The 15,386-nt window shown below is 44.3% G+C and overlaps 1 protein-coding gene across 4 annotated transcripts in view; it reads right to left on the reverse strand.

Moving 5' to 3' along the window:
• Window positions 1–15,386, reverse strand: part of LOC137413502 (solute carrier family 12 member 2) — a 172,510-nt gene that overhangs the window by 61,556 nt on the left and 95,568 nt on the right. For all 4 annotated transcript variants that reach the window (XM_078781572.1, XM_078781571.1, XM_078781573.1 and 1 more), the window contains one exon: window positions 7,829–7,940. In XM_078781572.1, coding sequence (XP_078637698.1) covers window positions 7,829–7,940 — 112 coding nt within the window. The remainder of the gene's footprint in view (window positions 1–7,828; window positions 7,941–15,386) is intronic.

The raw sequence follows: 15,386 nt of genomic DNA on the forward strand, positions 1-15,386 counted from the left end.
TAAGATTGCCCTGTGTCCTTTTGCTCTTCTTCTTCTTGTACATTCTTTCCCTTTCCTCTTCTCTTTGGTTTGTTCTTTCTTGGTTTTTTCCTAATCTGATCGCCTCCGTCTTTTCTTCCAATTGAGTACCTGTGGCGCGATTTGGAAACCGCTCAGGATCGGGTTAGTCTTTGTTAATGGCTTGGGCCACGGATTGCTAACCGCTCGGCAATTTCCATCTTATCCGTGGTTCGAGCGGGAGTTATTTCCCTGCTCGCGGTCGGGGTTGGTAATTAGGTATTTGGGACCCCAAATTGACCAATCACCCCACCCAAGACCGACCGGGAGGAGCGTCATAATTTCCAGGATTGGGGGACGGCCAGCTTAAAAGACAAGGGGATTAACCTAAACCCCCCCCCCCCTTGATAAGGGGAGCGCTGACCCCCAAATCCACAACAATTGGTGTCTGGGAGTGGGATTGGACCCGAACCAAATTTTTATACCATCTTAAAAAAAGATTTGGTCAAAATTACGAGTGGCCAAAATTTTTATTTAACATCCAAATTATAGTCGTGCCATGGATGATCAAGGCGATCGGATGCCGGTGGGGGAAAATGAGGAGTTAGAGTCAACCCAGGATCCCAGGGAAGAGGTGGGAGTAATGGAGGAGGAAAGTGAAGAAGGTGCGGTAGAGGGGGTTGCAGGCGCACAAAATGGCGGCGCCTCGCACATGGCGACGAGGGCCGCGCCCGCGGCGCAAGTAGGAGGCATGGACATGCAGGCCCTCATGGCGCAGCTGCAAGGAACCATACAAATGGGATTGAAAGACGGGTTAAGTAATATGGGAAACCAAATTGAGGGATTAGATAGGAAAATGGGGGGATTGAGTAAGGAGATGGGAGAAATGAGGGCCAATAGTGAGGGAATGGAAAATAGAATGGGGGAGCAATTGGGAAGCCAAATTGGGGGGTTGAGGAATGATATGGGAGACCAAATTGGGGGATTGAGGAATGATATGGGAGACCAAATTGGGGGGTTGAGGAATGAATTGGGAGGTCAAATTGGGGGGCTAGGAAGCAAATTAGGGTGATTCGGAAGCAGCTTAGAGGGCCAGTTGGAGTACGTAAATGGCCAAGCCCGAGAAATTAATGAGGGGCTAGCGAGGGGGCAGGCCAGGTATGAAGCAAAGGAATTTGAGAGGGAGAGAGACCGCAAGTTTGGCGGGGAAAGCACATGGGTACGCGACGAGGTAACGCGGCTAGAGGAGCACGGGAGAAGCGAGTTGGAGCAAAGCGAAGATACGTGGACGGGTATGGAGATCGCGACCCGGGGTGTGGGGAAGCCGGCGACTGCCGAAGTCGATAATTTGATTTTATTAGCGCCAGCGGTCATCGAGGGAAAAGATATTGAAATTAAAGGAAAAGAAATAATCAAACAAATAGTGGAAATTGGAGAGACAGCGGACGTAGAAAAGCACTCGTGGAAGGAAGAAATGGAAAATGTGCAAAGTCTGTATCCACACCATGATGCCGTGCTTAACCCCAATGAAAGTTTGCAGGTGCGTGTGGAGAAAAGGATCCCGAAGGTAAGCCAGGCTGTATATGGCGCGAAAAGGTTTTTTCGGAAAAGTGTTTAGCGCGAAAGGATTTTTCGCGCGATTGGGACCCGGACGGCACCCGGGCGTCCGTGGTAGGTCCTTTGTGCGCTACGTGAGTGGAAATGGCGCGCGTGTGTGAATGGCGCCGAAGCACGGGTGTGTTACAGAGAGTGAAAGCGAATGCACTACGGAGTGTATGTGTGAGGATGAGTGTGATACAGAGAGTGAGTTGGTTGTGGCGAGTGTGCGGGAGAGCACACCGGAGCGCGTGATTGGGTGTGCGACGAGGGATTGCACACCCATGGGTAGGTGTGCACTGAGTGGGTGTGTACTGAGAGAGTGCACACCCATGGTGAGTGTTAGAGGATGTAACCGAGGAGTGTGCGCCAAGGTGTGCGAGGAGGTGTGTGGTGGTCAAGTGGGTAACGAAGTCTGTGAGCGAAATGAGTGTGCCTGGGTGGTGTGCACGGAGCGAGAGTGCGGTGACGAAATGTATGGAGACACCTGGATGTGTGAGTATGGGAAGAATTGCGTGTGAATGTGAGCATGCGAGGAGAGCATCGACGTTAACCGGGACAGCGTTTAGGCCGACGTATAGCCGACGCGAGCTCTCGGGGCGCGGTGTTCTTTGTGTGCTGCGGGGACCGGCCGGGATCGGTGCCGCGTCGCTCCTGCACGGAGCGCCATGCACGATTCGGGCCGGGCTCCGCCCTGCACGGTCGGTGCCGCGCTTTGTTAGGCAAAGCGATCGGCCCGGTTCGAGGGGAGGTAGGAGGGATCGGAGCAGTGCCCCCTTGCGGTGGCGGCGTTCCGGCCGGACAAGGCTGGGCAAGCGCGTTTGGGAATGCAAAGCGTTGTGCCGGAATGGTGCTTGGAGCCTTGGACCGACAAAACCTCCTCCCCTGAATCGTAAATGCCGGACGGACCCAACCAACAGGGGACTGACCATCCGCACGGATAGCCGGCTTTTCAAAGCCGAGCTGTGAAAATGCATTACCACACCCGACGAGGCTCAGAGTAGTGAACGGATAGTGATAGTGATGATGGCAAATGGTATCTGATGTAGAGGGATGGTGGACCTACCATCCCTCACATCCATCTTTTGGGCAGAGGAGCTATAGGGTTATGGGGTGGCGGTGAAAACTAGCCCGGGGGGGTTAGGATAAATGGTTAGGGAACTAGAGATGACCATAGGTGACCGAGAATTAAGTAGTGACAATTGTACCTGTAGTGGGGACGTAGAGTAGAGTAGGTGGTGGATAACTACGTGGGATGTGCAGTAGTATAAGGGATGACAAGGAAGCACTAGTCTTAGAAGGGCAATAGATAGCTTAAATGATGCAGTGTGTTTGTGGTGTGGTTTATTGAATGAGAAATTCGGTATGAGAGTCTTGCTGGTGAGCATATTGAAATGAGGAATTGAGAGGCAATGCTCATGAAGGATGTATGTGTGAGCGTGGGAGAATCTGAGTGCCTGAGGCAATGGTTTGGAGAAGTGAAAGTGTCTTGAGCAGAGTATTGAGGATGTGTGTGATTGTGCATTGAGTGATTGACTTGCAAGGTGTGCAAGTGAAATACAGGGGTATGGAGAATGGTTGGATGGAATAGATGGTCTGGAGTAAATGGAGTATGGAATGAATGGTGTAGAGTGAGTATTGTGGAATACGTGGAGTGGAGTGTATGGTGCAAAGGAGTGGATGGGGGAAGGATGGACCCCTTCACGAGTACCCGGGGAGGGTAGATTAAAAGTAGGTGGAGGGAGTAGGTAAATTGTGGTTGGATATTGACATCTGTGGTGCTGTTTGTGGAAAATAAGTGTTTTGATGGGTGCAGGAGTGAATGGAATGGCTGGGCGTGTGGCCTGTTAGTGTGTGTGATTGGTTGAGCACTCCGCCACTGGTAGTCTGTCGGCCAGGTGAGGCTGCAGGTAGGCTCTGGGAGCCAGTTAGAGTTAAATGGGGGCCGAGGATCCAGAGAAGGACCCGGGTAGCCCAGTGCCAGAGAGGGCACCGAGGGGGTAAGCGCCAGGGAGGGCCTTCCCCAGGTAGGTTAGGGTGAAGGAGCAGGTAAGCTCGGGTGGTGACGTTCAGCGGCGGAGGTGTGCAAGTGAGTGGACCTGCTGGTGAGCCACACGACCCAGCCCTGAAATTGTGCGAGGGCACAGGGAGTAGAATCGGGGGAGTGAGACCCCAAATTGGTGAGCACCACAATATGGTCAATGGGAATTGGTTTTTAGAACCACATAGTGTAAGGTGGCCAATGGTTTAGCAGGACAAGACCCCAGGTAGTTTAAAAGTGTTAATGTCATTTAGAAGATAGATAGGAGAAAATCCCTTCGCACCATCCGCATCCACTCACCGAGGTGAAATTACTCCACACCATGTTTTTGCAAATGTTTGGATGTAAGACGCATCATGACGGAGTGTGATATTGTATGTAATTCCATCCCTTCCTTCTTGGGAGGGATTGATGATGAATTTGGAACTAGAGGGGATGGGAAGGACAAAACGTAGAGACCGAATTTGTAAATGTGTAGATTGTGTAAATACGGGGTAGGGGCAAGGGTAGAATAGGTAACATGGGGGGTGACGAACGTTAGGGGCGAGCTTTCTTAGCTCGCTCTCCCGTGCCCTTCATGTCTGCATTATCTTGTATTAATGTGTACCCTTGCGCCCTTGCCGCTGCTTTGCTTGTCCTCATTCCCCCACTCATGGACTTGTTTTTTTTTTTCGGCCCGGGGGGAGTGCGCAGGTGACCGTAGTTGTGTGCCTGCACCTTTGCTGCCTCCGGCCTGCACTGATGCACCATATGGACCACACTGGCACCACTCATGGACCACACATTCTGTGGCCGAGCACCACCTTATGGACCACACGTACTGTGGCCTGGCGTCTCTGCTGGGACCGACCATTATTGCCAGCGGTGTCTGGTTGCGGACCACTGTTCTTAAAGTGGCATCCATGCCATGCAGTGGACCACCTACGTTGGCCCTGCTGGCCAGAAATCATAAAAAGCGGACGCGGTGTATGCCCTTTTATTCTTAAATAACATCAAGCATGAAGATCATCGACAACCAGAACCAGTGGCCCAGCAGAGCAGAGAAGAAAGAAGACACCATTTATTATTTGTTGAAATGTGTTTTGTGCCTTTCCTTGATGGTGCTTTTTGGTGCTTTTCTGTGCATTTTCATTTATGGTGCTTTTGGTGCATTTTATTTTATGGGTGCATATGGTATGGTGCATCGGTGCAGTGCATGGCAATGATTTTCTCCTTCTCAAAAGATCTTTTTCTTCTCTTCCCACAAAAGACAGGTCCTGGGTGACGGTTGTAAATAATTAGTGTTTTTGTAAATAATGCTCCCCACCGGCTTTATGTGTAGTTTTGAAGACCATTCCGCAATTCGGTTAGTCAGTGGGCATGCGTCTTAGGTAGAATGCAACGCAGCAGGCGGGACATATTTAGTGTTAAAACTGTCGCACTCAGGGTGAGGTTAAAAGTAGAGGGTAACCACACCTGAGTGTCACACTAAGTTAAAGTTGTTTCGGCCCGGTAAGGGCCTGGAGGAAAGGAGGGTGCAGTGTTGTGGTTTTGAGAAGCCCTCACCTTGTAAATAAATAATCACTTCTTGTAAATATCCCATCATTTAAAAGGTCAAAGGTCGCACCCATAGTTAGTCCATATGCAATACGTAGGACACCATAGGAACTTTCAGTTATTTCCTTATTATGTGTCTAGTTAAGGCTGTGTTCCTAATAGTTGCATCTGCGTTGCATTAATTAAATAAGATAGGCCCCATTCCGTCCATTTTGCTAGCCTCTCTCTCCAAATTGTGTTACGCGCCTCTGCTCGCCCAGCAGCGTTCGCTGCCTCGCTCCAAACGCCATTATGCATGTGGTCAAGCTTGGAGAAGGAGGCGGAGCGCCAAGAACGAGGCGTGGCCCTGTTAACGAGCCGTCAATGGCGGAGCCGGTGAGCCCTCACTATCCAACCAGGGCTGAGGTGAGCTCACTGGCGGGCGTGTCTCTATGAAGCGCGCATTGATTTCAAAGTGCGTTATATAAGCGCAAGCGCGAGGACTGCTTTCAGAACTGCGCAGGGGACCGTTGCTATTGAAGGAACTGCGCGGAGTCGTCTGATTGTAACGTTATCCAGAGGACAGCGCGGAGGCGCGCTTGTTTCAACGAACTGCGCAGGGAACCATCGTTTGATACGAACTGCCGTTTGATACGGACCTTGATTGATCGGGAGAGAGAGAGCGTTCGGCATGCTATACGTACGCAGCATTCGAGCCCCTCGCATATGTAAGGTCCGGGCGCGCGCCAACGATACGCGAAGCTGCCTGCCGTTTTTCGCCCGCGGACCCGGAGCCTGGACCGGAGCCGGATCCCATCGCCTGGAACCATCTGCCTGGACCTTCCCCCCCTACCAGCTGCCATCCCGTGTGAGTCTGTCCATTTGTCCGGGGTTGAAAAAGACTCTATAGTTAAGATTGCCCTGTGTCCTTTTGCTCTTCTTCTTCTTGTACATTCTTTCCCTTTCCTTTTCTCTTTGGTTTGTTAATAAATGTACCTTGTTCTTTCTTGGTTTTTCCCTAATCCGATCGCCTCCGTCTTTTCTTCCAATTGAGTACCTGTGGCACGATTTGGAAACCGCTCAGGATCGGGTTAGTCTTTGTTAATGGCTCGGGCCGCGGATTGCTAACCGCTCGGCAATTTCCATCTTATCCGTGGTTCGAGCGGGAGTTATTTCCCTGCTCGCGGTCGGGGTTGGTAATTAGGTATTTGGGACCCCAAATTGACCAATCACCCTACCCAAGACCGACCGGGAGCAGCGTCATAATTTCCAGGATTGGGGGACGGCCAGCTTAAAAGACAAGGGGATTAATCCCCCCCTTGATAAGGGGAGCGCCGACCCCCGAATCCGCAACAATATATATATATATATATATATATATATATATATATATATACACACAAATATGATCCACCACGCAGTAACCCGGGTTGCCCCATGATTTTTAATCATTTTACATAATTAATTAATCTATTTTAGGGGGAGTGTAACCCGGGTTTGCGTGATAGGAAAATCCTTTGCGACACAAAACACGCGATAATAAATAAATGTCCTAAAGTGGAGCGCTCCCACACCAGAGGTATCACACGGATGAAGGGAAAATAAATGGAAAGGAATGGTTGTGTGTTGTGTGTGTGTGTGTGTGTGTGTGTGTGTGTGTGTGTGTGTGTGTGTGTGTGTGTGTGTGTGTGTGTGTGTGTGTGTGTGTGTGTGTGTGTGTGTGTGGGCTTAGCTCCAATGGCTGAAGTGTCAGGGATCGTCAGGCCTGTTGGCGGGAAGAAGGCCTTGACGTGCCCTTGTTCACTAGGCGTCGTTAAGGCCTCACACGCACGATGCGAGCGAGCAGGCGTGTAACCCGCTTCCTCAGCCGTACAATGTCCTCATGGATTCGGCACAGAACTGTGATGCACCCACCATTCGGATCAGTAGGGAGAGAGGGTCGAGGGTGAAGGAAGGCGTGAGGGCAAGAGGTCGGAGCAGAGGAATCGTGAGGGCAGGATCGAACGAGGTCCAGGCACCAAGGTATCCAAAAACGAGAGAGACAAAATGCCGGCCAGCGAGTTGTTTAATCGGCTGTCTCGTGACGTCAGGTCTCTCTCTCTCTCTCTCTGCCAATCAGTCCGCCGCCTCTCAACCTCTCGAATGTTCTTCTCGCGTCAGTCCCTCCCCATTGGCCGAGCGCTTTGCGCTCTCCTCCTAATGCCATCGGTCGGTGGCCAATCAGTATGTCGCTTCTTTCTCCCTTCCTTCCTTCCTTCCACCAATCTGAGGGAATCTTCTTGCCCCGCCCTTGGCCAATCACCAGTCCTTCCTTACTTTAGCCTTTGGTTGGTCGAATCCTGCCCGATAGAGTCCTTCTGGGCGTGGCCCCCGGCCTGCCTGTGCGATGAGTGTTGCGATGCCAGCTGGTGATGTAGCTGGCTGCGGCTCCATCGGCAATGCCCCGAACTGGCTTCCGGTGAGTTTTATTGTGGGGGGGGTGGGGGGGGGGGAGGTGGAATTTAAATTAGTGTGTGTGCTAATGGGCCTTTCCTAGTGTCTATGGTGTAGTGAGGCCAGCAAAGCAAATTTCATGGAACAAAGCCAGGTTTCTTTTCAAAATCACCATGCTATCAAAATATAAAAATCACAGCTGGACGGACCGAGAAGGCCACGGGTGCCTGGACGGCGCTTCCATACATGCGCTTGTCGTGGTCCATGCGGTTGATCTTCCCTCCGATGAAGATGCGAATGCGACAGTTCTGCCATTTCTTTTTCGTGGTGAGGATGTAAGGTATGAGCAGCGTCAGGCCTAGTTTTGGACACACCACACTTAGGTTAGTTGTGTCTCCTCGCAGAAAGTGTCAATTTCTATGCTGACGATTTTCAACGAAATCAGGTCCTGATGGGACATACTGGCATTGTTATTGTTGAGGACAATTGTCCTTCCAACACTTAAAGGTTCACTTCAACCACATCCATTCCCAACATATTTATCTTTAAGAGACCAGAAACACCAGCCCCTGCGGGTAGGGAGGGGAGATAGTGGGGGAGGTGGGGAAAATAGATTTTGTGTCGTGACTAAGACTGCCCCGGTCTGCAGCAGGAATCAGTAGACTATTTGCACTGTGGCACGTGTACAGGCAAAAATTGTAAGTCGTCTCCCTCGCAACCTAGCAGTGGGTGGAGGGGGATAGGTGGGGGATGGGTGAGGGGTTTAAATTTTCTTTTCTTTTTTTAAACCCATGACCTGACCATGTGTACCATCAACGCGTATGAAAAATCTGGTGGACATCAACCCAGCCCTGTTTTTTTTCTACGATTTTTAGATGTGCACACAGAGAATTACCCTATTTAATATTGTAGTAGAAGAAGAGAAAGAAGAAGTCCACTCCTCTTGCATCTTCAGATGCATTGGGCTGCCAAAGCAGCTTCCTGGGCTTTTGGGCACAATAGTAGGATAATAATGTTGTTCCTGGACCACCCTCATTTTCCCATTGACTTACATGTTAATTTTTCTCTCACCCTCATTTCCCTTAACACCTCTATTTCTCCCACCCTGTTCTTTACGAACCTTTTAGCCGTTTGACAGACTCTTATTCTCAATGTTGTTCATTAGACCACTCAAACAATGATTCTACGAATATTTGCTCCCTCTCACTCTCTTAATATCAATGATCCCGAGTAGACCACTCAAACAATGATCCTACAAATATTTGTTTATGTGTGGGAAATAATTTAATTATCTTACCACTACCATCACCATCTAATACATTAACAAAAAAGATGTTTGAGTTTGGTTCTTTATTAAGATATTTTAACTGAGTTGAGATAAAATGATAAACCTCCCTCAATGTTCTTGTTTGAGCGCCTCCAGTGCCACACACTTTTTGGTCGGCTCTACCCACTTTTTATTAAGCCCCGCCCACTTTTTGCTAAGCCCCGCCAATTTTTGCTAAGCCCCACCCATCTATCTATAATTCCAGTAATCTCTGTACGTTTGTACGTCTGTACGTTTGTCTGTGACCGCTGTTTCTCGACAACTACCGGTCCGATATACTTGAAACTTGCCAGGTATATTGCTGGGGACCCGAGGATGTGCCTTTTCAAGGTTTGAAATTAATCGGACAAGTACTTACCGAGCTATGGCGATTTAGCCGTTCGCCGTTCGCTTTGCCGTTGCGAATGGACCAAACCATTCATGTAAATAGAGGGGGGGGGTTCTGTGGTCGTTCGCTTTGGCTTTGCGAATGGACCAAACCATTCATGTAAATAGAGGGGGGGGTTCTGTGGTCGTTCGCTTTGGCTTTGCGAATGGACCAAACCATTCATGTAAATAGAGGGGGGGGGGGGGGGGGTTCTGTGGTCGTTGCGAATGGACCAAACCATTGTTTTTTTTTTGCAGTTTTTTTTTTTTTTGCAGTTTTTTTTTTTTTGCAGTTTTTTTTTTTTTGCAAGGAACGGGCACCCACGTACGGGCACGTCCTAGCTTATATATAGTACGGGCATGCCCTAGTTTTATAAACTCTGCCATTGTATCATTTTCAGTTGACATTACATCATTTTCAGGGAATTTTCATCACATCATTTCCAGTTAAGACATGCCCAGGGAATTTCCACAGGAAATGACACACCCAGTCCTTCTTATAAAAGGCACCGACCACACAGGCTTTTTCAAACACGCTTTCTGCTTCAATTGAGAATGGACTACTATGCCGAAATGGAATGGGATAACTTTGCTATTCCTTGGAGTCCTACTACCTGTGTAGAACTCAACCTTCAGATTGATGAACTGGACTCGAACCTCTTATCAATGGAGGTAAGTTTGTTTATTTAATTATTTATTTAATTATTTATTTAATTTTTATTTTCATTTTTTAGATGAGACCCGTGTAAGAGTTAACAAAGTTTATTTTAATATTCATAGAGCTTGATTTATACAAATAAAAATATTGTATTAAATTAATACATTGTTATTTTTTTTCACAGGAAATTGTATCTGAGATACAAAATGAAAATTCTGCTTTTAACACAACTTGGGATGAAGTTATTTCTTTGTTTGAAGACATTTTGAACAACCAAGACCCACAGAACGAGTTCTACCTTGATGACCCAGCCAAAGAGTTATACCTTGGAGATCCACAAAATCCTGAAAAAGAGTTCTACCATGATGATACTTATTGTGAGTTATCAAAACAAAACCCACTGAACAAGTTCTACCTTGATGAGCCAGAATACAAGTCATACATTGGAGACCCACAAATTTCTGAAAATTGGGAAAGGGGAGTTCTCCCTGATGGTCCGCAGTTATACTATGTGAGACACATCATAGAAACCCTAAAAAATTGGGAAACGGGAATTCTCCCTGATGGTCCGCAGTTATACTATGTGAGACACATCATAGAAACCCTAAAAAATTGGGCAAGGATAGTTCTCCCTGATGGTCTGCAGTTATACTATGTGAGACACATCACAGAAACCCTAAAAAATTGGGCAAGGAGAGTTCTCCCTGATGGTCCGCAGTTATACTATGTGAGACACATCATAGAAACCCTAAAAAATTGGGAAACGGGAATTCTCCCTGATGGTCCGCAGTTATACTATGTGAGACTTATCACGGAAACCCCCAATATTTCTGAAAATTGTGGTTCTACCTTGGAGACTTGGAAAGATGGTTATATTTTTGGAGACTCGGAATGGGGTTTTTATTTTGAAGACTCGGAATGTGATACCTATCTTGGAGGCTCAACAGGAATGTGGTTATACCTTGCGAACTTGGAAAGTTGGTTTTATTTTGGAGACTCTACCTGTGGGGTCCATCTTGGAGACTCTTTGGATTCTAAAGCAATGAACAATGTTCTTTGTTTAATGACGCTTGATTTAAGCAATATCAAGAAAGTTCGAGGAAGGAAATGCTGGAAAATTCTTTCTTCCCATTTCTACTTCTTCAAACTTGAAAGCCTTGAAAGACAGAATTGGGAGAAGGGGAAAAAAAAAAAGAAATACGTATTTTAAAAAAGAAGAAAAAAAAAGATTATGTTCGGGTTAGGGTGGGATTTTGAATGTGAGGGTTAGGGTTGGGGTTGGGTTAGGGATGGGGTTGGGTTAGGGTTGGGATTTTGAATGTGAGGGTTAGGGATGGGTTGGGTTAGGGATGGGGTTGGGTTAGGGATGGGGTTGGGTTAGGGATGGGGTTGGGTTAGGGATGGGGTTGGGTTAGGGATGGGGTTGGGTTAGGGATGGGGTTGGGTTAGGGATGGGGTTGGGTTAGGGATGGGGTTGGGTTAGGGATGGGGTTGGGTTAGGGATGGGGTTGGGTTAGGGATGGGGTTGGGTTAGGGATGGGGTTGGGTTAGGGATGGGGTTGGGTTAGGGATGGGTTGGGTTAGGGATGGGTTGGGGTAGGGATGGGTTTGGGTTAGGGATGGGGTTGGGTTAGGGTTTGTATATTATTATGACTCACTCACACATACACACACACAAAAGTTAAGCCCCAACTGAAAAGTTGAGGGATTCTGTGTTTGGGGTTCACAGATCTCAAGAACGTATCCCCATTGTACACACACAAAAGTTAAGCCCCAACTGAAAAGTTGAGGGATTCTGTGTTTGGGGTTCACAGATCTCAAGAACGTATCCCCATTACATTTTATTTCTTTATTTATTATTTTCAAGGGTATTATATGCTTAATTGTGTTTTTTGTAATTCTTGTGAGTAAAATGAACCCAAGATTTCTTCCCCATTCATATCTTATAATTTGCAAGTCCAAGGGACTGTATCCATTACATCAACAATTTTAAATAATTCATTAGTCCATCTCTTTGTATAACCTTTCTCAAAATGGCTTTTCCATCTGTATATTCTTACAATATCACCAACTTTGAACTTGGGCTTTCTCAAATTAATCTCCTTTTCATATTCTAATTTTGTAAATGATTCTGACGGTTTTGATTTTGTTGATGAATGAATGGTATTATTGTAATTATCTACAATATCCTGAATTAAATATACCCATTGTTGAGAACCGAGTTGTGTGAATTTTTTATATAATTTCTCTTTCAAAGTACGATTAAAACGCTCAACAACAACTGCTTTTCCTTCATTAAAGGTGCTGTATAATTTAATACCCTCCCCCTTAAGAAATTTCATAAATATTTTGTTATAGAACTCTGTTCCCTCATCAGTCCATAACTTCTTTGGTTTCCTTTTATCCCTATCAAATATTAACTTAAAGGTTAACATTAAAGTATTACCTCTCTTGTTTTTCAAAGGAACAACCCAGGCAAATCTACTCCTCAAATCAATAACGGTTAAAGCATACCTGTATCCCTTATCATTATTTAGGTCGATTAAATCAGCGGACCATATGTGGTCAGTGTATTTAGAATAAACTTTCCTTCTTTTAAACTTTGTGATTATAGGTTTATGTAATTCATTAGCCAAAAGCTCCTCAGTCTTGATAACATCATTGGAGTTTAATAGTTTTTTGGGGAATAACCAAGACAAAGTTTCAATTTAGCACTTATCATTTTTTTCACAATAAACCTATCAACTTTCTCTCTCAATGTAGGATTTCGTATCAAGGACAAATTATACAACATTTCTCTGTCTGCTTCATGTTTTTCATCCAATGTAGTGGTATTCCCATAAGCAATATCATGCTTCATACACACTTCATCAACCCTATTTATAGGCTTGGACCAAGGTTTAGGATTGTCAGCCTCATCTAATCTTTTATCCAGGTTTGTTCCAGGACCACAAAGAATATCCAGGTAGATGTAGTTCCCCAGGAATTCCAGTTGTTGTAAATTTACTTCCTGACAGAAACTTTTGTATGTCTCCTCCACTTTTAGGAGGGATGAATTGGCACTTTTTAGAGCCACACACTTGACATATTCCTTTTTGATAAACTCTATTATTTTTAGCTTTAACATAAGAGATATTTTTAGATTTGGTTTTCTTTTTACATTTGAGACAATAACTCATATTTATTTATCAGAAAAATTCCGACAGAGTATCAAAACCTTTTTGGTTTTCAACATATACATTTCTATCTTAATTTTTAAAACATAAAGAATCCTTAGGAATGCCTTCACTCTCTCCTCCATTTATTTACAAATAAAAACTAACTAAAGTCAATAACACCAACATCATCAACTATATGACCTTTGTCTTCTTCATGTAAATCTCCTCACTGAACTCATCTCAACCATTTTTAAAATCATTATCTTAGTAAGAGTCGTTAATTCTTTATTTTCCTCTTCGGTGCGTTGAGATTGATTTATTTGCTGTAATACTGATTTCTCTTTCTTTTACGAATCTCACTGATTTCCATCTTTTTATATTTTTCCTCCCTCTCTCTTTGCTCCCTTTCCTCCCTCTCCTCCTTCTCCTTTTTCTCCCTCTCCTCCTCCTTTTTCTCCCTCTCCTCCTCCTTTTTCTCCCTTTTCTCTCTTTCCTCCTTCTCCCTTTTCTCCCTCTCCTCCTTCTCCTTTTTCTCCCTCTCCTTTTTCTCCCTTTCCTCCCTCTCCTCCTTCTCCTTTTTCTCCCTCTCCTCCTCATTTTTCTCCCTTTCCTCCTTCTCCTCCTTCTCTCTTACCTCCTTCTCTTCTTCAACTCCTTCCTCGTCCCTTGCTACCCTTGAGTTTGAGCCCCAAAGAATATTATACATATACTCATCTGGATTTTGAGATATTCTTGTATCTATAATTATTTTTCTCATAATAGGATACCAATAAGATTTGTTGACGATTTCTAAAAGAGTTTTATATTTCATAACTTTGAGAAGTTCATTTTTATTTAATATTTTAAACAAGTCTCTATTTGTGGGTTTAACAATATCAGTATAAGGCCAGTTTTTAATGACAAAATTTCCATGTATATGCTCCACATCATAAGGTATGTAATACCGAGCACCCTTTTCTTGTAGGTATCCCTGAATACAAAAATTATAATTCTCTTGTAGTCTTTTTCCTGCCATTTATGTATCAGAAATATATGTGAGATTAATATTATGACAGGTAATACCACCCCATCTTCCCACTACCAAATCGGTTTGTATTCCTCGGCTTTCTATCCTTATCTCATTACCTTCCTTCTTTGTCATGCTAACCATCGCTATACTATCATATATTTTTCTTTTCTTAAAATCATGTATTTGTTGTTTACTAATTGTACTTCCACATAAATCCTTATCCTCACCAAGCGGATAATATTCTTCTTTACGAGACTGATTAAAATCATGTAGGTCTTCTAAGTTTATTGAAAAGGACCAATTATACCCTAAATCAGGCATATCATACCCCCATTTATTAATTCGCATATTAACTATATGTCCTTCTTTCTAAAATTCAATTGTAAGCAGATAGTTAAATTTAATGAGGAAAGGTGTATGGTCAGTATAACCAGGTGTTGTGGTTGTAAATTTTACTTGTTTAACAAAACGTGCTGTTTTATTTAAAGATATATATTGTGATAAATCACTGAATCTAATCAAGTCATTCGCATCTGTAGGGTTTGGATAATTGATTAATTTATCAGTATTCTTCATATTAATATTTTTACTTGTACTATATTTTTGTCGTTCAGCCTGTGCCTTTGTATAATAATTTGATAAATCAATATCCTGAGAGGATTCTCCAAAGATAGAACCATCTTTTCCGACATGTCATTTATATTAGATTTAAAATGACATCATAAAAATTTTCATTATTGTTGAGTTGAAATAATACATATAAACATAATTGGCCACAACATTTAGAATTAATTTCTTGAACTTGAAATGTTTGATAAACACCATTCTGTAAGAATTGTATTACTTCAACAGGTGGTGGCATACCATCACTATCAAAATAATATTTATCCTGACTATTATGAATACAAACCCAATGAGAACCATTCTGTGTCTAAATTCATAATAATATTCTTTATATTCTTATTTATATGTATTAATTCATCTCTCATACAAATAACCACATTATCAATTTTTAGTGTTTTACAATACTTAGCTAGTTCTATATTTGACGTTGTATCCTTTCCAAATTGTTTAAACCATTTATCCATTTATTTATGAGAAAGATACAATCCATTACCCCGTTTAGTTAGTTTAACACCCGCTTGAGCGATAGAGGAAAGCATATCTCCAACTAACAATCTAGCTTTATCAGGTAGACTTTCAAGTTTTTGAGAAAAATCTAAAATTACACCACTTCCACTAATTTGTTTCTCCAACTCCTTGTTTTGTCTTTCCAATTCTTTTTG

Source organism: Myxine glutinosa, chromosome 7 (genome assembly GCF_964187855.1).
Source record: "Myxine glutinosa chromosome 7, kmMyxGlut1.1, whole genome shotgun sequence".
NCBI lineage: Eukaryota > Metazoa > Chordata > Myxini > Myxiniformes > Myxinidae > Myxine > Myxine glutinosa.